The sequence below is a fragment of the Callorhinchus milii genome, unplaced genomic scaffold, assembly GCF_018977255.1.
Source record: "Callorhinchus milii isolate IMCB2004 unplaced genomic scaffold, IMCB_Cmil_1.0 Scaffold1, whole genome shotgun sequence".
NCBI classification, from domain to species: domain Eukaryota; kingdom Metazoa; phylum Chordata; class Chondrichthyes; order Chimaeriformes; family Callorhinchidae; genus Callorhinchus; species Callorhinchus milii.
This window is the reverse complement of record NW_024704742.1, coordinates 25,237,404-25,264,091: the sequence shown is the minus strand read 5'-3', so window position 1 is coordinate 25,264,091 and position 26,688 is coordinate 25,237,404. Positions and strand designations below refer to the sequence as shown.

At 40.4% G+C, this 26,688-nt stretch overlaps 1 protein-coding gene across 6 annotated transcripts in view; it reads right to left on the bottom strand.

Moving 5' to 3' along the window:
- Positions 1-26,688, bottom strand: part of slc2a9l2 (solute carrier family 2 member 9, like 2) — a 191,068-nt gene that overhangs the window by 123,605 nt on the left and 40,775 nt on the right. For all 6 annotated transcript variants that reach the window (XM_007897325.2, XM_007897328.2, XM_007897331.2 and 3 more), the window contains exons 4-5: positions 9,571-9,731; positions 1,724-1,848 (exon numbers count right to left, since the gene is read on the bottom strand). In XM_007897325.2, coding sequence (XP_007895516.1) covers positions 1,724-1,848; positions 9,571-9,731 — 286 coding nt within the window. The remainder of the gene's footprint in view (positions 1-1,723; positions 1,849-9,570; positions 9,732-26,688) is intronic.

The window sequence follows — 26,688 nt, the reverse complement described above, 5'->3', positions numbered from 1 at the left end:
ATGAAGACCTTTATTTATCAATGTTGCTCCCTTTTCTTTAAGTGTGACAAAGCTCTGTATCCATTCACACCAGGAGTAATAATAATAATAATAATCCTTGCATTTGATATAGCGCTTTTCACGTCTTCTAGATGCCTAAAAGTAATAACAATAATAACTCTTATATTTAATATAGCGTGCTTCACATTGGGAGGATGTCCCAATGTGCTTCACAGGATATACCGGGCAGTGTGATCACTATATCTTGTATGTGAAATGCCTGCTAATTTGCGCACAGCAAGTAGTTCCACATCAAGGTTTCTTTCATTGATTGATTCATTCATCTGGAATCCTCCTCATTCCAATCCCGGGAACCACAGACGTAACTGTTCGAGCACTTGAACCTGTCTGTGAAATTACATCATCTCCAGCTGAGAGGAAAGATTTCAGCAGCTGCTGTACGTGCAACCTTTCCTTAGATTGATTTTTTTTCTCATTGGTGGCAATGCAGTCCTATTTTTAAAAAAATCCTACATAAACCTAAATACCCCTAAAGTATCTCAGATCAGATGAAACCTCACTGTGTCTGAGGGCCACTTCCTGCAGTAGTTTAATGTCCAGTGGTATAATACCTTTTTGCCAGTGGTTCACTGCAAAAAGTACTCTGAATGGTCAACAAATGCCTAGTATAAATTAGTCGTGTGCCACAAAATTGCAAAGCAATTTGCACTGAAGCCTGGCTGCTGAGACCAGCTGGAGAAGTTGGTTTCAGCAGGATATCAATCTCCACGACTGCAACAGAAATGAAATACAGGTGATTCAAACTGACCGCTCCAGAACCTTTAAGCGCCCTCTTGCCCATTTGTTGTTGTAGATCCGTTTATGTAACTGGTTCTTCGATAATATTAACAACAGAGCTCTGCACACCCACAGAGCTCTTGGACTCACTGAGAGCACAAATCCATCTTCTAAATCTCTCTCGCTAAGGGCAATGTTGGATTATTTCCACAAATAAATCAGGCATAAGGATGGCATAGGGATGAAGTTCTAACCAAGCAGGGCTGTCAAAATAATTCTGGTCAGATCAAAACATCAGCAAAATCAATCTGTTTGTACAGCATGTTGATGTAGGTGGTCAGATTATGAATTTTTTTGCATCAAACCCTCGGCAGTGTTTTAAACAAAACACTTAAAAAAAAGTGTTTGCCATTCTAAATACACAGTTCAATTCACATTTATATACTGTCCCAAAGTGCTGAGAAACAACTACTTACTCTTGGTTTTATCAAGCTACAGGCTGCTGTCCAAGGAATTATGATTGGGAATTGGGAACCTGTTACTTTAAGTCCAACATTCTTTCATTTCAGCTATTGCTACACTCAGACATAAATATCCGTTTCTTGCAGTGTCTGTGTAGCTATAAGCAGTTTGTCTTATCGCTTCAGAAATACACTTCAGAAATTTATTTTCAATTTAGCAGAAGGGACTTTACTCCCACTGGCAGTATTTTTTAGGCAGGATGTATGCCCCTGCCAGATTACTTGAGTGCTACTGAACTGGCTCAAACTCTCTAATTGTGTAACAATATTCACACAGGAGTCACATTACTGCAGGTTTTAATAAAGAAAGTTTATTCCCAGTAATTCTGAGTTCAGTACATTCTATAAATATTTGTTACCCAATAAACGCTTAGTAACCCTAAGAGTAACCTCACAGCCTTTATTAAAGTGAAGTAGTTTCTCACCTCCGTCTAATCCAATGATGAACCGCCCCAAAATCAACATCTCGAAAGATCCAGCTGTTTTACTCAGTGATGTTAACAAAGCACCAAGGATTGCAAAACCATTGTTGGCAAGGAGAGTCCCTTTCCTGGGAGAAAAGAAATGGAATAATGTCAGATGACAGGATCACAAGATGGGTTTGAATGAAAAAGGCCCTTCGGCCCATCTGAGCCATTCTTCCAGCATACTCACCCAACCATCCCCCCCATTACAGCATCAAGCTGCTTTTTTAAATAAATTCAATTTCCTTGCCTCAAACCACCTTTCTTGGCAACCTGTTCTAGTTGTTAATTATCCTTTGTAAGAACTCATTATCCTTTTCTTACTAATGGATAATTAACGACTAGAATAGGTTGCCGGGAAAGGTGGCAAGATGTTTTTTTTTCTTTTTTTGTCCTGAAGTTGCCCTTTACAACTCTAAACTTATGTCCTCTTGTTCTCCTGTCTCGGTGCATCCTAATGTATTGATCTGGGCATAGGGGAATTTTTGTTTTGGTCAGCCTGGTGTCTGACATATGCGGAAGTGTAGGGGAATACTGGGAGTAACAGTAAATGTAAAAGTAACACTTTTTTATCATTCTGTGAGCACTTTTGGATTACGTGAGAATTCAGGTGAATGAACAACCTCTTTTTTTTAATAGAACCCCTAGGGAGGGACAGCTACATTTTTATCAGGAATAGATCATAAGAATTGGCAGCAGGCTTTGGAGGAGGGAAGATCATTTTGTTAAGCTTTCTCACAGAATATACCTCTCACCTGAATCTTCTTTGGCATTAACAGGTATTAAGCTAAATGTATGAGGTGCTGCTTTTGTGTCCTTCTACATAATCCTTGCGTTTTGTTAGTGTTGAAATGTGGCAATGCCTTTCACAGGTAAGTCCTGTCAGTTGTAATTGTAGGCATATGCAGTCGTCTTCGTCCACAGCGCAAAGCCCCACAAACCAGCGGAGGGAACGCTCAACTTATCTGGAAGTTCATTGACCAGGACACCGTGACAATTTCCTTTCTTTTTTTTCAAAGAGTGTCATCAGATCATTAATGTGCAAACGAACAGGGAGACAGGACTTTGCTTTTAACTTCTCATCAAAAGGGCCTATGTCATTGCAACACTCAATGAGCACTGCACTGAAGTGTCAATCTGGACCCATGAGCTCAGCTCTTGCCAGGGGGCTTGAACCCACAACCTTCTGGCTCTGCTGAGGCGAGAGAGACACTAACTGAGCCAGGCTAGAATAAAAAATAAAAGAATCCTGTCAGTCACATCCAAATTGTGATTTGGAGCATGTTTATCAATCAGTCTCCAGGGGTTTGTCAGTCTAGCACGGGTCTGATATCACTGTGATTGACAGAGATCATTGGTTTTGTCTCTATGTTTTCAATCTGCCGATGGTAACAGTATTTAAATCCCTCTTTAACCAACCAAAATCAACTCAAATGCTTTCTTAATTCTGTTTGCAGTTTCTAAGGGATGTTGCAATTATCTCTTAAAAGAAATGATATAAAGTTTATTGACCATAAAATGACAGGAAGCTTTTTCTTACTAACTCCACTGAATTTTTAAAATTTTGTTGATTTAGTTGTTTCTAATATAATAATCCTTGCCTTTGTTAAATTTCTTTCCCAATATTCCCTGGTGCACATATTTAAAACAATTTAACTGAAGAAAAATATTCCGGATAAATGAACCAGTTAGTTACTTTCCTGTTCTCTTTCAAACATTTTTCCATTTCTTCAGTACAATAACAACTTGCATTGATATAGTGCTCCTCACTTAGGGTAGTGTCCCAGAGTACATGACAGTGGTGGAGCACGATACCAAGCCGGGGGGAGGGGGGAAGTGACAGTAGGCACGGTCGAAGAGAAAGGTCTTCAGGCACGACTTGAAGATAGGGAAGGAAGGGACCAGGCAGAGAGATTCAGAAAGGGAGCTCCAGAGTTTTGGGGTGAAGTGGCTTTTTGGGATAGAGTGGCCTCCAATGGTGGAACAGAGGGCACAAAGGAGAAGCAGGAGGCTGGAACCAGTCAAGCGGAGGCAGCGGGTGGTGGGTTGGGGAGTAAGCAGGCCGGAGAGATAGGGAGGCATGAAGGGATTTGAAGTACTGCAACTTCATTAGGCATTTTAACACAATGGGGATTCCTCGCATAGTAATATTGCTGACATCTCAAAGACATAATAAGGTGCTGTATCAAATACAAGCATTATTATTATTATTTTTCCTCTCCACTATCCCCTTGGAATCTACCTTCCACAGCTCCCACCTCAGCTTGGATGGCAAGTCATTATTGTTAAGATCTTGGGTATGTCCTCTCACCATGAAAGCAGCTACATAAATGTAAAATTGTATTGTACTGTAACCAAATGTGGCGTTCCTCAGGGCTCTATCCTTGGTTCTCTCTTCTTCACCATCAATAAGCTCCTCTTTGGTGACATCATCCTTAGACATGGGGTTCACTTTCACATTGTGCGCAGTTGACACACACCTCTACCTCTCCATTTGACTTCAGGACCAGTACTGTTCTGACCGGTTGTTGCCTGTCAGACCATGTCCTGGATGAGCTCTAACTCGCTACAGCCAAATGTTAGCAAGTCAACAGTAAGAGGACAGTCAGGGAAGATGTTAAAACCCTAAGGGATTCAAATTGGTTGAAAAAGAGAATGAACAGAACATAGCAAACATATTAGATTCCAACTTTCTGGAGGTTTTTAAACAGGAAAGACACTAAGAAATTGCCCCAATGGCCAGCAAACTTAGTTTGAGCTCTGGGCTTTAATGAAAAGGCTTTAAAGAAAAATTCTGGATAGGCTCAAGGGGCTGAAAACTAGCGAATCCCCTAGGATGGATGAACTCTACTCCAGGGTGGTTAGGAAGACAAGGCAGGAGATTTGTGCAGTACTGAGACATCATGAGGGAGTCAATCAGGCCTGGGGAGGTTCCAGCAGACTGGAAAGCAAGCAGATGTTTTTTTCCATATTCAAGAAGGGTGATAAACTAAACTTGGCAACTATAGACCCATTTGCTTTACTTCAATAATAGGAAAAATGATGGAGTCAATTATCAGAAAGGAATATGAAGATTACCGATATATAAATAGTTTAATAATTGACAGCCAACAAAAGTTCAGAAAGGATAGGTCTGTCTGACCAATCTCACTGACTTTTTTTGAGAAGGTGACAGCCCAAATTAACTGTGTAGTATATCAAGACTTCCAAAAGCCATTTGATTAAGTAACTTTTGAAAGACACAAACTGTGATCACTGGGCATCAAGGGCAAGATATGAACATCGATTCAGAATTGGCTGAAGGGAAGGAAGCAAAGGGCATTTGTTAGGGGATATAGGTCAAAACGCAGAGAGTCATTAAGCAGGGTGCCTCCGGGATCTGTGCTGGTACCCCTCCTGTTCCTTGCATATATAATGACTTGGATTCGTAGACCCAGTGTAAGATAAATTTGCAGATGACACAGAGTTGGAGGGAACTGTGGAATCACAGGAGGCAGCATCCTCCTTCTCCATCTTCAAATCCCACCCTAAGTCCTATAGTTTCGACCACGCTTTCGGTCACCTTCCCCCACTCTTCCCTCATCTTTTTTAACTTCAGCACTTAATACGCAATGTCCTTCAGAGGCACATTAACTGTAGCAGTGGCAGGGAAAGGGGGGAGTAGAAGGGACTGGGGCTTTTCCAAAATTGAGAATGACACACAATTCGTGGAGTCCTGTAGCTCAGTGGTTAGAGCACTTGCTTTGCAAGCGAGAGACCTGAGTTCAATTCCAGGCAGAGGGCGAAACCTTGGGCAAGTTTCCTTACTCCACACGCCTAATAATAATCCCTCCAAAAAACCAAAAATAATAATTTAAAAAATTGGTCATTTTCAATCTACGACTGTTTGTGGGCCATTGCTGTGCGCAATTGGCTGCTGCGTTCGCCCACAAATGTACCGTCAATTCACTTTACAGTGTGTTCTGTGAAGCGCTTTGGGACGTCCTCCTGACGTGAAAAGCGCTATATCAAATGCAAGGATTATTATTATTATTATAATGGGGTGTATCATAAGACAATCACTAAATATAGCGAGGGATTTTGTTTTATTTCAGTGTGGAGTTATGTGCTAAGTGAGGAGGCTTCTAGTGTGATGCATCAATGACAAAGATTTAATACTATTTGTCAGCTCAGACTAAGGGCATTGGAAAGAAAATTATAAACTTGTTGCATGGTGGCAAGTCATTGGTAAAAATACAAAATAAAAGACTTTAGCAAAGCAGGCAATTAGTTACCCTGAAACCATGGACAATGGAGCTATGTCTGGCATTTAGCTGGGCTCTTTCTCAACATGTTGCAAATGTCAGATTTTACAAACATTCACTCCCTTCTCCCCCCCCACCATTTTACTTTAATTGAAGAATTTGTCCAATTACATTCATATTTTCCTACTCTTTGCTTAATTCCTCAGTAAATGTGCTGTCCACTCACATTAATTAGAGATTCAAAGAAATGACATAAAGCTTGTTGGCCATGAAAATGCCAAGGAACGTTTTCTTACTCATTTTAATTGAACTTCTGGGAAATCCGATTGGCAAAGGTTGCTGGAACACAAGTGCACCAGTGCATTATTTCCCTTGGTGTGTTCTCATTCAGTTCTGTGTGGGGCATGACTGTTCAGGGTTGAAAATGAAGCCTCCACAACCTTGAGTAGCAAACAGCAAGTCCTGATGAGTTGTTGCGGTACATCATGCTGACACGTGGGAACCCGACTTTCCGCTACCGAGCTCATCAGAGCCAACGTCTTGCCCAGGTCGGTGTGATGCACATCAGGCCACAGCAGGAGGCGCTATTTGTAAATGTTGCCAACCCTACTTCAATAATATAATAATAATCCTTGCATTTGATATAGCGCTTTTCAGGTCTTTGAGACGTCTCAAAGCACTTCAAAAAATATACTGTAACGTGAATTGACTGTATATTTTGTGGGCAAAACATGGCAGCCAATTGCGCACAACTGTGTCTCACAAACAGTCATGGATTGAGTGACCAATTTATTATTTTTTTTTCTTGAGGGATTATTATCAGATGTGTGGAGTAAGGAACCTTGCCCAAGCTTTCGCCCTGCCGGGAATCAAACCCAGGTCATTCCCTTGTGAGGCGAGTGCTCTAACTACAGCACTCCTGAAGGATTAACAATAAAGAAGGGAAAACAAGATAAATACCAAGGAGATAAACTTTGTAGGATCTTTCCTTTGGTAATGAAGTGGGTAGGGGGCAGAGTCCATGATAAAGCAGATTCTGTGTATATGTGGAGAAACTCAGATATTGAACCTGATTTAATCTCACAAAGCTCCCAGTCATCCTGGCACACTGAGTCTTCCAGACTTAAAGGAAGAGACATTGTGGTGGGTTCAGATGGTGCAGAACAAACAACAATAGTCACTGGTGTGCTGGAGGGAAAGGCTTTATTTAGAGGTGCACAATTCAGTGAGCACTACTTTCCAGGTTAAACCGCCAAGACACATTTGCAATTTTATTTAAAGAACCCAAGTTAAGGGCAAACTGCTGTTATGTGAGGAGGTCATTTGTGGCACCAGTTCTTTCATGGGGGGAGGGGGATGTGGGAATTCTCTGCTATGCTGCATCTGACATACCAGACATCTGAATATGCTTATATTCTGACAAAAAAAACCTCCTAAATTAAAAATCAAATATAATTTGCTGGATAAAATAGTCTTTTGGATATATTTCCCTGAAGTAAGATGTATCATATCTTTCGGGATTTGTTAACTACTGGTCTGATATTCTAATAATCAATTTCCTAAAGAGACATGAGAGAGCAAGGGGAAGCAGCCTTAGTCTGGGGAACTGTGACTGGAAGTGAAATAGTCTATTTTCTGCTTTTTCTTTCCTCCAGCTATCTTCTGCCAGCATAAATCACAAAACTCCCATCTTCTAATCTACCCAAATTAGAAAGTGTTTCCATTCTGTCACATTGCTGTGCATCCCTCCCAGGTCTGAGCGCAACATCTGTCAAGACAGGCCATCTTTTGTTTTGCAAGACTTTAACCACTCAAATGGCCTGAAGTCATTTTAGAGCGGGTGAATGATGGGCCGTGTAGAACCGGAGCCTGTCAACTATCATATAATCAATAGCTGACGGCCTTTTTTTGTAATGTAAAATAAAGCTGGAAGGTATCTCAGCTGCTCAGAAGCCAGGTTTTAATATCACAATTAACATCAAAAATATTAAAATAGTATTTATCATTTCAATGTGCGGCAAGCATATTGGAAATTATTTGCCTTGTTCAAAACTCAATCTCTTTGACTGCACCTTTGGCTCTTAAACCACCACCCGACACCCTCTTCACCATCTACCAACTAGCTCAGGCTCCCACTTGATTTCTGGAAAGTGATTTAAGACATCCTCCCCTAAAGTGAAATGCATTGTATAAGTACACTGTCGTTGTTGTGGTTGGTTTCTGAGTAAATTTCAACAATCGCCATGCAACCTTCAGGCACAGAGTAGTTGAGAATCATTTTAACCTTCACTTAACTAAAGGTGCTCTGCGATTATGATTTGTTAGAAACAATTTGAGAAGAAAATAGAGGTGCATAAGAGAGGAGAAGGTGAAAGCTTGTGTGGAGTATAAACACAGACCAATTGGGCCAAATGGCCTATTTCTATGCCGTATCATTCTATGTAATTATCACAGTTTTCTATTTCCAGCCACAATAATCCATAAGGTTGTCCCAAACACATTTTCACATTAAGGCAAGTTCACTGGAATGGCAGATCGTAAATATGAAAATGAATGAGTATGATGGATGTTTTCATGTTGAAACTAACAGACAAGGTAAAATCCCAGTAATGATCCTTGTTAAAGGGAAGCAGTCATTCTCTGACATGTTCAAGATGCAGAACACTTGTTAAGAAATTTTGTCTGTGTGTGAATTGAATGCTCACTTATGTGAAAAAAAAGTACCAACTCAAACCTAGCATTGACTTTATCAATTGTGTGTCATACACGAGACCTTCCTTCACTGAATTGGGGGAGAACATGGGAAAGAACTTGCTATTTTTTACAGCAGTGGTGGCCAACCTGTGGCCCATGGGCTAGAAATTCCCCAGCCCTCCCCACCGCCGAACATTTGCACAAGTCTAGGTACTTAAGTCTAAGTCCATGTTCGATTGGGAGTGTGTTTTCAGTTTTTTCTTGATTGAATATTTCTTGAATTATGGCTTAAATGAAGAAATATTCAATCAAGAAAATGTATTTGGATGACCAAACATAAAGGTTCGCCACCACTATTTTACAGTCCGTTGGGAGTCAGCCCTAACAATAGGTTTGATCTGGTGGGAGTTCTCCTGTTAATGGGTGATAATGCCACAGAACGTTCTTTCCTCCATATAGAACCTAATTTCAGGTGCTGAACATGCTCTGCAGCAATGCTGAACATTGCTAACCTCTCCAAAATAGCTAGCTATTTATTTTCCAATAGTTTGGTTGAGGGCTTTATTAGCAGAGCATCTGTTTCTCCAGCTATGAAGGCAGGTGTGTAAATTGACTGTTAATTGGATTTACTTCACTCGTATTTTCCCACTGACTTTATTCTCTAATAGTCTAATCCATTTCACACCAGTCTTGTAAAAGTCTGATGTTGGCACCATGAAAACCCCATTAGCAGAGTCAGGCGAGGTGAGAACATTTCATACAGAGAACATATGGTAAGAGATGTTTGCGCGCCGGTATCAGAAAACAAACAGGGTAAGCCAGCAGGTTTTGGCTTATTTCATCCTCATATCTATTTGTGTAGGAACATACCTGCCCAGGTACTTCACTGGAATGCTTACGATAAGTGCTCCAACCAGACCACCAATGGCAAAGATGGAGACAGTTATCGACCAAAGAAGAGTTAAGGATTTGGTTTCCATGGCTGTTCCAAACCTTGCTGTCCATGATTCGTTGAGAAAGACTTTAATGTACTGGGGGAGGAGGAGAGGGAAAAAAATTAAAATTAGCAGGTAAATAAAGAGAGAGAAACAAAGCCTCATCAATAACACTGCTTGTAATAGAGCAAAGCGAATGTAATTCGGCACTTAAGCATAGAACAATAGAAATTCACAGGCCATTCCAAAGGATGGTCATTCAGCAACATGGTCTGTGTGGGTCTTTGAAAACTTAATCTTTTCCATCCCATTTACCTGCCTTTTCCCCACCCGCCATACTTGTTTCATCACCACAGTGAAACATTGCTTCCTCATGAGATTTGCTAAAATTAGATTGGTTTTAAAGTATGAAACGTCCTAACTATTTTTTCTCCGATTTAAGCAGTTGCTGTCTCCTCACGCTAAGCACCAAGAGAGCTGAGAGTTTGATCCACTAAGTTTCCAAATAGTATGGTTTTCAGTCAGCTGCTAGGTGGTGCATGCGGGTATCCCAAGGTGACCATCCCTCCAACTTTCTTTTCGCCTTCTAATAGCCACATCCATTCTGGCTTCCTCGCAATAGCACTGCTTGTGAAGCATTCTGCAGGTCATTGTACAAATGTTGCAGGATTTGGAAAACTACATAATAAAACACTCCAGCTCTCTCATAATGTATCACAGCTCATCTAAACATCATTGTAGTGGAGTGCTAGGTGAGCGCAGCATTGTTGAAGGTGTTGTCTTTCAGATGAGATGCCTTCTTCCTATTGTCAAGTGTGTATAATAATAATAATAATCCTTGCATTTGATATAACGCTTTTCACGTCGGAAGGACGTCCCAAAGCGCTTCACAGAACACACTGTAAAGTGAATTGACTGTATATTTGTGGGCGAACGCGGCAGCCAATTGCGCACAGCAATGTCCCACAAACAGTCATAGATTGAAAATGACTAATTTTATTATTGTTTTGGGTTTTGGAGGGATTATTATTAGGCGTGTGGAGTAAGGAAACTTTCCCAAGGTTTCGCCCTGCCTGGAATTGAACTCAGGTCTCTCACTTGCAAAGCGAGTGCTCTAACCACTGAGCTACAGGACTCCACGAATTAAAGAATTAAAAAAGTATTAAAGAATCGATGATACTATTCAAAAAGAGAAAAGGAGTTTATCCTTGAGTTCTGGTCAATGACCATCCGTGTAGTTGCTAATTCACCTTGTGTTCATGAAAATTTGCAGTGATCAAAACGGTTGCCACATTTGCCCATAAATACACAGTCACTACACTTGAAAGAAATTAACTGTGAACCACTTTAATCTTTCAATATGCTAAGGTGCTATAAAATACAAGAACAAAGTGAGGTAAAGTCGTTTTCTTTCTTTCCTAGGAAAAGGAGCTGTGTAGCACAAGTGACCAACAACAGGGAGGATGTCGAAGGCGCTGGACAGTCAGGGATTTGGACGCGAGCTAGTTTGCAAGATCCCATTAGGTTAAGCGTGACATGTGAATACACTGGATTCAAACAGCATGTTCAAGTTTCCCCCGAGAACATTATTAGCTCTTAAAGTTGATCAAGCTAAATATCAGGCTGTACTGTAAGTGTTGTAAATTTAGCAATAGTAGGACCTCGAAGCATCCTCTCACTATGAGTGTGATTAATAACATCCAGGTTTTGGACTGAAGTAACAGAACAAAAGAAACAGAAAGGTTGGGAATGCTAACGTAGGAATATTGAGTTCTTCTGATGGGTTGACTGTTAATTGGGAGAATATTGGAACATATTCTAGGCAAGGCGAAACCTTGGGCAAGTTTCCTTACTCTACACGCCTAATAATAATCCCTCCAAAACAAAGCAATAATAAATTGGTCATTTTCAATCGACGACTGTTTGTGGGACACTGTTGTGCACAATTGGCTGCCGTGTTTCTCCCACAAAGATACAGTCAATTCACTTTACAGTCTATTATGTGAAGCGCTTTGACACGTTGAGAAGACATGAAAAGCTCTATATCAAATGCAAGGATTATTATTATTATTAACAATGCAAGGCCAGCAGCCCCTTCAGTTAGTGGGTGGGTTAAAGTCTTATTCATTGGATGCAAACGTTTTGAATTATGATGCCCAGTATGAGTACATGGGGACTTTATGCCCTGTGTAGTATGCATATTTTAGAAATCAAATCCAATAAAAACTTTGATTCAGCACAAAAAATTCTTATAGTCTCCAGTCAGTTTGTGTGTGTGTGTGTGTGTGATGATCGTCTCTCCTTTCAACATTATTGTAGAATACATTGTAAGATGCTGCCAAGTGTTCCCCAAGGCTCAATTGCTGGTCCATTATTGTCCAACTCATTTATTACTAACCTGCCAGAGCCACGCTACAAAGTAAGAGTTTTTCTGCAAGCCGAGGATCCAGTCGTTTTATATCACGTCCCCTTATGTTCCTGACATTTCATCTCTTTTACTGAACTGGAGGAAATTAAGATGTAGAATTGCCTTGAGCGAATAGATTTTGATAGTCTACTTCCACCCTTCCCTCCCCCACTCATATGTCTGAGTGTATTATGACCTTTATTAGAAAATAAAATTAAAACAGAAAGAAAAATTGCCTGGGGAGTGTATCAATCTTTCCCTGCTCCGCTAACTGTGGAAGTGGACTCCATGTTCTTCTGTAGGGACCAAAGTGGCTCTTTAACATTCACTTTCGTTTCTGATCAATTTTATTTTATAAAGCCCTGCAAGACATTTATTTTATTATGAAAGGCACAATATAAGTGTGTGGAGTCCTGTAGGGTATTGGTTAGCTCACTCGCCTCGCAAGAGAGAGGACCTGGATTCAATTCCCAGCAGGGCGAAATGTTAGGCAAGTTTCCTTATTGCACGCGCTTCTGTTTAGCTAACAGTAAGTAGGAACCCGGTTCTTAGTCAATTGACAGATCTTTTTCCGGGGGTAAGAATCCTTTCAAAATTTGTTTTAAAAAGCATAATAATTTGATCACTCAATCCACAACTATTTGTGGGACACTGCTGTGCGCATTTCGCTCACAAAATATGCAGTCAATTCGCTTCATAGTATATTCTGTGAAGCGCTTTAACACATTTCAAAGATGTGATAAGGCATTATGTCAAATGCAAAGATTATTATTATTATAAATGTTATTCGTACTCATAACAAAATCTTATCTTTGACCAATGCCTATTCAGATAAATTAACTGGGGAACAGTTGGTCTGGTTTGCTAGCTGTCAGCTGGAAGCAGTCATTAAATCTAAATAAACAAAATAATAATCCTTGGATTTGATGCAGTACTTTAGAACAACAACAACTTGCATTTGCGCGGTCAAAAAGGAAGGTCTTGAGATGCGCCTTGAAAGAGTCAAGGGAGGGGGCGAGTAGGAAGGGTTCCGGGATGGAGTTCCAGGGAGTGGGAGCAGAGAGCCTGACCGCCGATAGTGGAGCAGGCGGGACAAGGAGCAGGCCAGTGCCTGAATAGAGGAGGGAGTGGACAGGTGGTGAAGTTTTAATAGGGTAGATCAAGTCCATGGAGGGCTTTAAAGATGAGGATCAGGATCTTGAACTTTATCACATTGCAAGTCTCAAAGTTTTCTGTAATGTGGAGTGACTGTACGCAAACACTAAATTTTCACACTGCAATGTCCCAGAGACAGTCATTGAATTGAATGACCCTATTTTTTGTTGTCTGGGAGATTGTTGGTGAGGTTACCAGGAGAAAGTTAATGTGCACTCAAACAGGCAGACAGCACCCCGTTTAACGTCTCACCTGAAGGATGGCATCACTTCTATCCCTCCACCTTGCTCCCCTCCTTGCCAGTTTTCAGCATTCTGAGATACTACCCATGTGAAGGGCACTATATAAATGCAAGTTGTTGTTGTTCAGATCACACCTGAAGACCTTCCCCTTTCTCTAACCTACGGTCACCTCCCCTCTCTCCCCGGCTGGGTATCAAACTCCACCACCCTTAAGCACTTTGTGACGCTACCTTCTATCTAGCGAGACCACTATTTAGATGGAGCGTTTTTCAAGCATTGTATTGGAGTGTCAGCCTAGACTAAGAGCTCAAGTCCTGAAGTGAGACTTAAACCCACAACCTTCTGATTCAGAGGTGAGAGTGCTACTAACTGAACCAGGCTGACGCAACAAAACAGCAAGTGCAGGAAATTCATTGCAGACCACTCACAACGAAAAAGGTCCGACATCAAGTTCTGGACGAGGGCCAACTTTTTCCAACTCGACGTCAGCAAGACCGAGGCCCTCCTCATTGGCTTGTGCCAGTGCCTCTGCACTTCAGGCGCTCTCAGCATCAGCCTCCACGGCTGCACGCTCAACCTCACTAAGCCAGTCAGGAACCTGGGTATCTTGTTTAACCCTGAACTGTCCTTTCTCCCCCACATCTGCGCCATGACAGGCACTGCCTACCACCACCTCCGCAACGTTGCCAGACTCCACCACTGCCTCACCCCTCAGGCTGCTGAAACCCTCACCCACACATTTGTCTCATCAAGGCTCGATTACGGGAACTCCCTCCTCATCGGCCTTCCCAACTCTTCCCTTCACAAGCTGCAGATCATCCAAAACTCTGCAGCTCGTGTACTCTCACACACCAGGCTCCGCGACCCCATCATCCCATCCTCGCCCAACTCCACTGGCTCCCCATCCCCCAGAGGATCAAATTCAAGATCCTCATCCTCACCTTTTAGGCCATCCATGGCCTTGCCCCCTCCTACCTCTCTGACCTGCTGACTCCCTACCAACCTGCCCACTCCCTCCGTTCATCAGGCTCCAGCCTGCTCCATGTCTCCTGCCTGACCCGCCCTACCATCGGTGGTCGGGCTTTCAGCCTCTCTGTCCCCACGCTCTGGAACTCCATCCCACAGTCCCTTTGCCTCGCTTCCTCCCTTGCCTCCTTCAAGGCTGGTCTCAAGTCCCTTCTCTTGCCTTAGGTCTCCCTCCCACCTCTCTGCCTTCCCTCACCCCTACACCACCTCTCCCCCATGTTCGGGCCCCGACACCTGACTGTTCAGCGCTTTGGGACGTCCTCCCGATGTGAAAGGCGCTTTATAAATGTAATTTTGTTGTTGTTGTTGTTGTAAGTTAAGGGTTTCGTGATGACATCTGACTAGACCAGGTGAACTCAAACCCTAAAAGTGATCGTATCATCACCAGCCAGATTGACACGATTCTTTACTAAGAAAAAATACAAAATTCTTGTGAGCAAATAAGTACCTACTTCTGCAGATATTTAAGATATTGTAAGAAGTGATGTTGAATGACTGTGCTCTTACCTAATAATTCACCTCAACAGTGCAAACAGTCGCAAATGAGTGGCAGCAATTTTAACAGAGAAGCGACAGAGTTTATTGCTGAAAACAAATGCTTCTCACTGTTAGTTGGGCTGAAAATGCGATATGTGACATAATAATTAGCCACTGTGGTTTAGCGACAGATGTTTCTTCCAATCACTGTAACTTACCTATTATTCTCCACATATTTCTTTCAGTTCAACTGACATGTGACACACAGATGTCAGTTGAACTAAAAGAAATATGTGGAGAATAATTTTCAGATGTCTGAAAGTCATCTCCTTGGATGTGTAAACCAATCGAACTGAGAGTACTACATCCAGCTGCACTATAGCACAAATTAACTAATAACATGGTTGCATTATATATCTCATTCATTGGGTGCCCTCGCATTTCCTGCACTCTCTTCCTGGAAAGATGCACTCTCCTCACCTAATCCGGGAGGTTATTAGGTTCAGACTGGCAAGAGCCACGGCTTGTGAACCACAGTGGGCAATGGGATGCAAATGGAGTTTAACCACTGCTTGTGCAGCTAGGAGCATCCTACCCTTTAGGGTTTTGGCTTACAAAGTTAACAGGAGCTGACTGGAAGGAATCCCTATCCCTAGTACCTGGTCTCACCCTCCAGGTCTCAGCAACAAGCCCGGCGCGACGGTCCACCACAAATAATGCTCTGGAGTGCTGTCTGGCTCAGGAGCTGGACTGAAACCACAACAGAAGATTGACTCAATTCTAAAATTCCAATGCTAAGCTTGTCACCTTGGAACTCGGCTCCAAAGTCACCCTGCTTACCGTCCCGAAAAGGAGAAAAGTCATTTTCCACAAAATCACAGCTAGGCATCTGTAAAGGAAGTCTCTCTTGATGTGCAGAAGTATTCGTAGTTTAATTTTATTTCTTTGCACCGATTTTATCACCATGGTAGCATTACCTCAAGTTAAGTGCAAGACACAGTTTAAACAATGGGTTCCTCATTCACATTTGAAGCTGCAGCATTCTGTCATTCAAGCACTGTGCGTAGGTGCGATAGAATTGAAGATTAAACTGCATATTGGCTGGTCTGCTTTGTATTTGTCTTCCCAACAAAAAATGACATTAAGTATGACTGTAAGGCAGTTTGCTAGCCTGCCAGGGCTGCAATTTCCAAAGGATCCAAAACTATTTTTAGCCACTAGCAATAAATAAGACTATTTTTCTCCTCTTTGTAATTTTACAAATAGTTGCATCACAAATACAATATTACAAATGCATTAGAACAGATATTAATAATTCTATCTAAACTATTGCTGTTTAACCTGCAAAACTTTCTCTTTCAATACCATACCTTCCTCATTTCCGACATACTGCTATAAACCTATTTGAATTTTATATCTATTTCTTAAAACATTAATTTCTTTATTAATTTTCCTTTTTTTCCCTTTTAATCATTCTTTCAGGCATGTATTCATCAACAAGGGAGTCAGAAAATTCATTTGTTTGCTCACAGCAGTATTCCACAAACAATTTATGTCTGGGGGATTGTTGACCCGGAAATTGGGAGAAACTCCCTTTTCTCCTGGAATAGTGCTGTGGGAATTTTAACATCCACCTGAATAGGTACACACGATCTTGGGTTAATCTCTCATCTGAAAAAAAGTCCCCCCCCTACCCCAACTCAATCATACCCTGTAGGGATCATAATATCACATTGGGCACATTATGAAATGGGGAAAAAAAACTTTTTGAGGGCTCCCAAATGACAAAATGGTGACAATTTTTTTTAAAAAGGAGCAATCCAACATGCAGAAATGCATAGCTGTATATGTGTGTGTATCTGCGTGTGTGTGAGTATATATATATTTTGTGCGTGTGTGTATATCTGTCTGTGTATCTGTATGTGAGTATATGGGTATATGTCTGTATATGTGTGTGTGTGTGAGAGTGTGTATGTCTGTGTGATTTCATAATGTGCTCGATGTGAGCATCAAACAGATTATGAAACGTCACAAATTTTAGCCACCGGTAAGAAGATTATAATAGTGGACTTGTATTCTTTACTACTGATAGTTACGCATTAGCACCTGCAAGCTCCAGGCTCAGGAACATTCAGCACGAAGGAGACTAAGGGGCCTATTTCCAGTTCTAACTATACTGAGAGGATAGCATCTCTGCAGTTTAAAACCTTCCTGCTGTTTATAGGTTTAGAAAAGTCAGGTGTTAACAATCTCCTCAGGCAACGTTAAGCAAACAGAAGTCTATTTTGTCCCTCATTTAAATAAACACGATCCAAATTTCTGGAATGAAAGAAATCAAGGTATTCAAGTTTATATTGAGGAAATTGTCCCATGTTGTAATAGCAGAGATGCATAAGGCTGGCCAAATCACTGTGCAATCCTTACTCCAAAATCAATTGGTTAGCATGATCTAACTAGGTCTGGAATATTATAATAATAATATAATAATCCTTGCATTTGATATCGGGCCTTATCACATCTTCGGGACATCTCAAAGCGCTTCACAGAATATACTGTGAAGTGAATTGACTGTATATTTTGTAGGCAAAACACGGCAGCCAATTGTGCACAGCAGTGTCCCAAAAACAGTCACGGATTGAGTGACCAAATCATTATTATTATTATTTTATTTATTTAACTTTTTTTGAAGGGATTATTACCCTAAATTATATCAGAAATCAGAAACAATAGTAGAAAGCATATGAGCTCCTCAGTTGTAGAGCATACTGAGGCGTAAATCTGGTTTGTAGTTAGTATGGTTCAATGGGTCTCCACTGTCTTTGTGGATTAGGCTGTGAACTTCCAGCACCATGGAACCTCACTTACTGCCTTCCAAATGCATTTTGTCAAATAAAACCATAAGGACAAAGTTAGTTTATCCTGGCAGGTCTTAATCTTTCTGCCAAACACGGCTTGTTGGTGTAGCAGGTGCTTATAACCTAAATAGATCAGAGGATTTATGCAGCACAACTCTAAACCAATGCCCTCTTCGTAAACCAATGCCCTCTTCTGTAGCAGATCGGAAAGAATTGTATTGGGCTCACCTTTTCAAGCCCATTTAGAATCTTATATGTCTCTATAACGTCCCCTCTCAAGACTGAAGATCCCAAGCTTATCTTATTGTTCCTCACAGCTCATTCCACTAACTCCGGGAATCATCCTTGTTGCTCTCTGTGCAATCCCTCTGGGGCCTGGGCAGTTACATTTTGCTGTATTGACCTGACCTATATGCAGTACTCTAGGTGAGGCCTGACCAGGGCATTGTAATAATAATAATAATCTTTGCACTTGATATAGTGCTTTATCAAGTCTTTGAGATGTCTCAAAGCACTTCACAGAATATACTGTAAAGTGAATTGACAGTATACTTTGTGGGCGAAACGTGGCAGACAGTTGCACACAGCAGTGTCCCACAAACAGTCGTGGATTGAACTGAACTCATCTAATTTAGTAATGTAGACCAGCATGATGTTTATCTCTTGTTTGCCTTGTTTATTGCTGCCTCACACTGTTTTGCCGTTTGTCAACTAACATCCCTAGGTCTCCCTCACTCTCAGCCTCACGAATCACCATGACGATGGTGCCCGATAAAGAGAATTACCCGGACTCACAGGAGGAAAAATAACATTCCACGCTCAAACAGGTCCATTAAATCTCTTAACGTTTTCACCTGCAACAACTCAGTAGATAAGGACAACATTCGCCTCTGGGCACATGCAAACAGCATAGTACCGTGTACAATTAGTGGTACTGAAGAAAAGTATTGCAGAGTGTGTAAGGAAATGGTTCCAATGTGAGACACCTTGCATATATTGACAGTACTTGTTACCTGGCAACTCCAAAAAGTACTTATATATTATACATGGTGACCAGAAGTCATGATATCTACCCTATTATCTATAAAAAAATCATAATTTATTTAAGACTTATTAGGCATTGTAATGGTATCATGATTTTTTGCTCACCCTGCATATATATATACAATATACATATATTGTATATCGTATATCCATAAACTGATTTTTTTAAAAACTTGGTTTTGTTTTAACTTTGTGTTGGCCTACAAAGAAAATATATTATGAAAGTTAGCTATATGTATAAAATGCCTACAAAATATGTTTAAAGAATCGTTCATAAAATATCTGCAGTTTAAAAAGCAGCACAGGAAACCACTTGGAAAAACTCACATTAACCTAAAAGTGCTGAAGCATTCGGAAATATAGAGAGCATTTTCTGGCCTTTAATGAGAATACGTTTTCTTCACAAGACAGAAGATCAATTTGAGGGTTTGAACGCACATCAAAAGCCACAAATATACCAAGACCCAGCCCTGGGGTAGACATCTCACTATATGGCTAGATGGGTTGATTAGGATGTATCAGAATTCTACAGCTGCTAAATCGTCACATTAGAAACACATCAATAGGCAATGAACACTCATCACATGCTATACTGACTTCTGATGCAGTAAACATCTTCACTTGCTTAAGTGAAATTGTGCCTGATGGGCTGAACTAGTAAATGCAATGAGCTGCATACAGCAAAAAGGTCCCAAGTTCAATGCCCAGTCAGAGCTGCTTTTAGCTGATCTCAGCTGGGGTGATGATAGGGGCATTATAACTGTCCTCAGCACCCCAAGTAAATGAAGAACTAGGGTGGGGTAGGGTAAGAATTAGCCTGGGTTCCTGCTTCTGATTCCTACCCAGTGACCTCCCCCAACCCACCCACCCATACACACTGGAATTTGTGTGTGTGTTTGTTTATGTGCATTTGTGTGTGTTTGTGCTTGAGTGCAGGTATAAATGTACTAGTGACAGAACTGGCTTGGCTATGATGTGCTTCGCACTTTACAGACAGTTCACTGGTGTCTCGCAAATTAATGGTAATGACAGGATAAGGTTCGTGTGTGCTATTTGCTCAGAGAGACCCCAATTCAGCAGAAAGCATTTCTTCATTTTTTTAAAAAATGAAAACTTTATTACAGCAATCATCCCAGTCATCCCAGAACAGAAAAAGGAGCCAAACCCAGGCTTTCGAGCAAATCATCTCCCACTCATGGTAAGTTGCTTAGCAACTCACGTGACACAACTCTGATTGAGGAAAGTGTAACAGAATCCAATTGGTTTTAAAATAATCAGGTAAGGTCTCCACAGTTACTAATAAGGTTAACTTTTGTGTTCATCTCAGTGAAGAATTTGAGGGCTGGAGAATGGCGCACATTGTTGGGAAGCACCATCTGTGTCTCACGCCAGAGGAAAAGCACCTCAGGACGTAAAATGCATCTGCTCCTGGAAACCCTGTATACTTTACTCTGACCTACAATGAGATATGGTCAGAGCTACATTCTCACAGCTCAGCGTCACATCCATGGGAATCCCTGGAGAATACGTATTTTATGTCCCAAGGTGCTTTTTCATGTGCAAGACATTAATTCATGCTCCCATTTTCCCCAAGCACTTTTTGAATCCCATTTACTGAATCAAAATACACCATTAATAAAATAATCCTTACATTTGCTGCAGAGTGCATCATATTGGGGCGATGTCTCAAAGCATTTCACAGGATTTACTGTAAAGTGCAATGTCTGTATTTTGTAGGTGAACCCAGCAGCCAATCTACCAGCAGCAATGTCCCACAAACAGGCATTAGTAAATGACCAATTTTATTTGCGGAAATTGTTGGCCAGGACACTGAAGAAACCTCAGTTTAATGTCTCATCCAAAGGACGGCATCTCCAACAATGCAGCACTCCTCCTCAGAGTGCAAACCCACTGAGACGCAACTCCGAGTGAAGGGTGCTATTTAAATGCAAATTGTTCTTATTGCGTTTAAGCATTGACTATATGAATTCCATTACCTTCATATGAAGAACACTATTATCTATGTTGTGTTCCCAAATGGCTGCAGGTTGACTGGTCTTTTGCTGGTTAATCCCAAAGAAAAGGGAGCTAGAAATAACAAACTGACTGTTGATTTGATCTAATGGAACTACAGGATGTTTGTGATGCATCCGCAGCCTTGGATATGAGTTCAGAGTCCTTACCTGAGACATGAACCCACAACCTGCTGATTCAAAGGTGAGAGTGCAGCCAAGTGAACCATGTTGATACCTGAATACCTAAGAAGTTAGTGTTTTTTTTCCTGTAGAGCTGAGAAAGTTAAGGGGTGACCTGATAGAGGTCTTCAAGACTAGGAAAGGTTATGATAGGGTAAATAGTAATGTATCATTTTCACTGGTTGGCGAGACAGCAACAAGAGTGCAGAAATTTAAGATAATTAATTGCAAAAAGAATTAAACATGTTTTGAGACATCTTCATAACTATTATTTTTATTTTACACAGTCAATCAATTCTTTCAGATAGATGCTTTAAGAGAATGAGGAATATTAATAATAATAATAATCCTTGCATTTGATATAGCGCTTTTCACATCAGGAAGACGTCCCAAAGCGCTTCACAGAACACACTTTAAAGTGAATTGACTGTATATTTGTGGGCAAACGCGGCAGCCAATTGCGCACAGCAGTGTCCCACAAACAGTCGTAGATTGAAAATGACCAATTTATTATTGTTTTGTTTTTTTGGAGGGATTATTATTAGGCTCTGTGTGGAGTAAGGAAACTTGCCCAAGGTTTTGCCCTGCCTGGAATTGAACTCAGGTCTCTTAAAGGGTATGGGGAATGAATAGGAGAGTGGGTTCAGATTGGGAGGCTCATGTGGAGAAAAACACCAGAGTAGACTTGACTGACCAAATGGTCTGTTTCTGTGCTGTAACACTCTACGATTCTATGAGTTATGCAGCAAGAAATTCACATTTTCCTGTTTATTCATTTGTAATCTTGCTTTGAAATGCTTTGTTCCTCTGACTGAAGCAGTTGCCTTGCTTACTTCAATCATTATTACATTTTGACCTTCGCTGCTGGATGGCTTACCAGCTTTCAAGAATGTATAAAAGAAATATATTCCATTTCCAGTAGGTCTCCTCCCTGCTGTGTGTTTGTTGTGCATTCTTGATCTACCCTTTGCTGTGCTGTGTCACATTCTGAGATTTCTCTAGGTTTTGTTTCAGAGGCTGATGTCAATTAGCTTCTCTTTCAATTCACATTCTTTCTGCATGTTGCCAAACCTATTGCTTCAGGGTGAGTCAGAATCTTCAGTTCCTTTCCTGCCTCCTCTGTTTTGTTTCTTTCTAATCACTCTTCGAAGACTCATTACAGCTTTACGGTCGGTATCTAAGTATTGCAGTTTTACTGTGAAATACAACGCAAGGATGTCGGCAAGAGAAAGAGGCCAATAGACCAAAGAAGCCTATGGCGAAATATGGGTAGGTTGGAGCAAGATGGTACCACATATGGAAATATTTTCGAGCATAATAATTGATATGGTAATTGCGAAACCATGGCAATTATTATGCACAATATTATTTATGAATACTTTAATTCTGATTCTCAGATCCCCTTCTCATCCCCACTTTCTATCTTCCACCTTCTTGTCTCCATTTACCATATACATATTTTCATTGGTCAAACTTGCGCGAAACCCCCTATAAGCCTAGCCACCTATGTATTCTGCAAATCATTCTCACCAGAGTTGGGAGGAAGAAGGGATTTATAACCATTTGGCATCGTTTTACCTGCAGTAAACATCAGAGGCCAGAAAGGATGTATCTTAGGGACTTTTCACCTTAAGAGGATGTTTCAAAGCATTTCATACGATTTACAGTAACATGTAAGGAAATTACAGTTATATGGTCTGAAAATAGGCCATTCAGGCCAACTAGTCTACACCAGTGTTCGTACTCCACTCGAGCCCTCACTCCTCCTATTCCCCTCTCCAATATCTCTCTGTTCCCTTCTCCCTTGTGTATGCATCAACTTTCCTCTTAAATACATTGATGCTCTTTGCTTCAACCACAACTTCCAGCTTGACTGTGTATTTTTATAGGTGAATATAACAGCTAATCTGCATACAGCAATGACCCACAAACAGCCGTGAAGTGAATGACTGATGTTATAACATTATAAAGTTTAATTTAACCTTTCAGATCCGTAGGGAACCATGGATGCAATTCACGGTACAAATCAATCAAGCTGATGTTTTCAAAACCTTACTGGACTGTGGATTTTACTGAAAAAAAACTAAATACAGATCTCAGGGTGTTTTTTTAAAACCATAAAGGTAAACAAGTTGGTCTGTGTATGCCTACTGTACACTGAAGAAATATTTAATTCCAAATTGAATTTTATGCTTTAATACTCCAATATTTGAATTCCTGTGAGGATTCACCTTCTCACTTAAAAGGTACAATATTACGCTCTTTCTGATGAAGGTTTGCTGTGGGACCTACATAGGATTCGCTCTTGAAGGACGAGGTTATTGAAGATGACTGCCAAACTTATATACTTAAAGTGAGATTGCTTCTTAAATCTTCCTGCCTTTGGTGTTATGACCTGGTGCATGTTAACCACATGACTCATAGACAGAGAAGGAATTCATCACTTCTAAATTGCTTTTTCTGGCCACTCTTACATTTTTTATGAAGTGCTGCCAGCCTCTTATATATTAACGTTCCATCTTGATATCTATCATGGTAGGCACAATGAATCATTGGTATATATAAAATACGAGGTGATTTATTTAATGTATAATGTGTGCATAACACAGTAATCTACTTTTGAGTGGTATCAGTTGGGTTGAATCATAGAAAATTGAATGAAGTGCTTTAAAACTGTTGCGTAATTGAGGTGCAAGAGGTGCATTGAGGTTATCTTTAACTACATCCCTGTGGTAGGTACTGGCCAATTGCAATATCATAAGATTACAAAAGAGGTTTGGATAATGAAGATCCTTCGACCATTTAATCTCATCCTTCCAGAATGTCCACTTTACAATCCTCCCATTAGAGCACCAGGATATAGTAAACCCCTAATAATTCTTCGCTCCAAGTGGAAAGAGCTCAGTGACTAATTATCCAGAGTGACTTATTAGTCCTCCGGAGCCACCAGGGGATGTTGTGGCCAGAAGTACCAACACACAAAGCGAGCAACTGTCAATGTGATAGATTGGCCCCAGCCCCTGCAACTGTCAGTTTATTAAAACTTGTTTAAGTACAGTATATGTTTATGTAGAAGCATGTGTAATAAGGGCAAATAAATGCCCTTATTTTCTGTTTCCTATTACTTATTTCTGTTACTGTACTAGAATCTGTGCAAATGCATTGTAGTGTACCAAAGAACAAAAATATTGTAAGTCCGTGTTATATGTGAAAACATCTTTACGTAATAAATAATTTCATTACTACAAAATACACTGTACTGTATTTTGGATCATTTTGCAACATGACAAAAGTGGCAGACAGTCAGAAATCACTCATCCGTCCTATAAATGCAAAACTTTCCCTCTCCAAATTGCAACGTGGTGTATTTTATATAAGAGCACAGGTCCACCAGGCGAGTGCAACCACTTTCCCACTCTGTCATTCTAGCAATGCAATTATAGTAATACTACCGAAAGTAATAAACAAAAATACAAGATTGTCTGACGTCAAAGACACCCGTCACTACACTTTACAACAGTGAATCCTGTGTAATATCCTCCTGACCTGATAGGTGGTATATCAAATGCAAAAATTATTATACTTTGAAAACCTAAATAGACTATTTTTCAAACTGTTTTTCCTAATAAAAATTAAAGAAAGATAATTGGATCGCCTCAAAGAAATTGTAGCATAATCCTTCTACTGATTGAAGCCCATTTAATCTAAGTTTGTGCTTGTTTATCTATGGGAGCCATCTACTCCAAACCAAAGTCCCTGCACTTTCCTCATTATCATTCATATCTTTTATTCCTTTAAATCTTTATCCAATTCCCTTGTAAATATTCTGATGGTCTCAACTTCAAAGACACTCATGGCTAAGTTCTCCATGTTCTATTAATCCTCTACATGAAAATATTTTTTCTTATTGCCTATCCTGATAAAATAGGGCAAAGTGGACGAATTTTAAATTGGTTTATCCTATAGAAGCAAATTAAGCATTTTACTTAAAAAGTACAGGCAGTGGGACTCAATATTTTCTTGATATTAGAAGTTCTTTATCAGAGATTATCTAGAGTTAACATTAAATTAAAGTAATAACTTCTGTAAATTCAACTCAGATTTGCAAATTGTCTTGTTGGGTAAAAGTGGGGAAGAAGTGTGTAAATAGAGTGTAAAAAAAACACTTATTACACATCACGCATTGCATGCCATTTTATTGCACTTTGTACACTACAGCTCGGAAGACTTTTATGAGACATTTAATAACAATTTTTCTGTTCTTTAAAAATGTGTAATAACGACCTAGAAAGTAGAAGGTGGGCAACAACAGCAACAAAAACAATTTTTTACATAGACTTTCACATCAGGAGGCAATGCTGGGGTCAAAGCTGCCTCTTGTACTCAAACATCCTCCCAATGGAAAAGGCACTCTACTAAATATAAGGATTCTTATGAGAGGATTAAACATAAATAGACTAGACAAAGGGCGCATTGGGACTTTGAATTCACTATCCAGGCTGATATTTCAATGCAGTGCTAGGGAGCCCTGTGTTGTTGGAGGTGCCGTCCTTTGAATGAGACTTTACATTGAGGTCCCATCAGCCTGTTTAGGTGAACATTAGAGATTGCTTGGCACAATTTGAAAATAGAAGACATTCTCCCTGTGTCCTGGCCAACAATCCCCCAGATAAAATTGATCATTCATTTCATGGCTGTTTGTGGAAGACTGCTGTGTGCAAATTGGCTGCTGTGTTTGCCTGCTAAAAACATATACAGTGACTACTCTTCATAATAAATCCTTTGAAATTCTCTGAGACTGCTTGCCAATTTGAGAAGTGCCATATCAAAATCAAGGATTATTAGATTATTATTATTATCACAGAAGCATGAATAGACCAGAGGCACAAATAAAACTGGAAAGACCTGGAAGTGGAAAGCTGGAGCTTATGCCTCTTGTGGCCTCAATCAGCTGTTTGACAACAGAACAGTACCACTGGGTTACTCTAAAATATATGGGCACTTTTCATCTGAGCCGTCTGCGGTTTGACCTTTTAGCAATTCCAATATTAAAAATGTCAGTCTTGAATTAGAACATAGAATATACTGTTTTTAACTAAACAAAATTGCCTCTAAAGTCTTCAAACAATGGCAATCATTTGGCTTCTGATTTTTAATTCTCCAGACTATCACTGTTATACCCATCAAAATCTGAATGTATTATACAGTATATACACAAAGCAGCTGTGTAATTCAAGTTTCTTTAAACTCTTTTAATAATTCCAAAATCCGTGACGTTTATCCTTCCTGCCAAGATCTCAAAATATACTCATGGGGGCAATAATATCTAAAAAGTGAAGGATGTTATTAAGTAACTGCTCCCTCGCTGACAGTCATCTCTTTCTCTCTCTCTCTAACGGGATACTATTCAGCAATGCCAATCCTACATAAGCCTTGCCTGAGTGCCCAGTGGACCATGTCCTTGAATGTGTTCCTGTGCACAGTCAGGAACAACAAACCATTTTGCCAGGAAAGTGGATTCTAAGCCCCATCTTTCTGACAGTAGCATCTTAATCCAAGGCTGGGAGGGGGTGAGAGGGGGCAGGAGGAGAAAGGCCGACCTGCGTTGTTGATTTTCATGAGTCTCCCCTGTTAGTCTTCCTGGTTAACTGA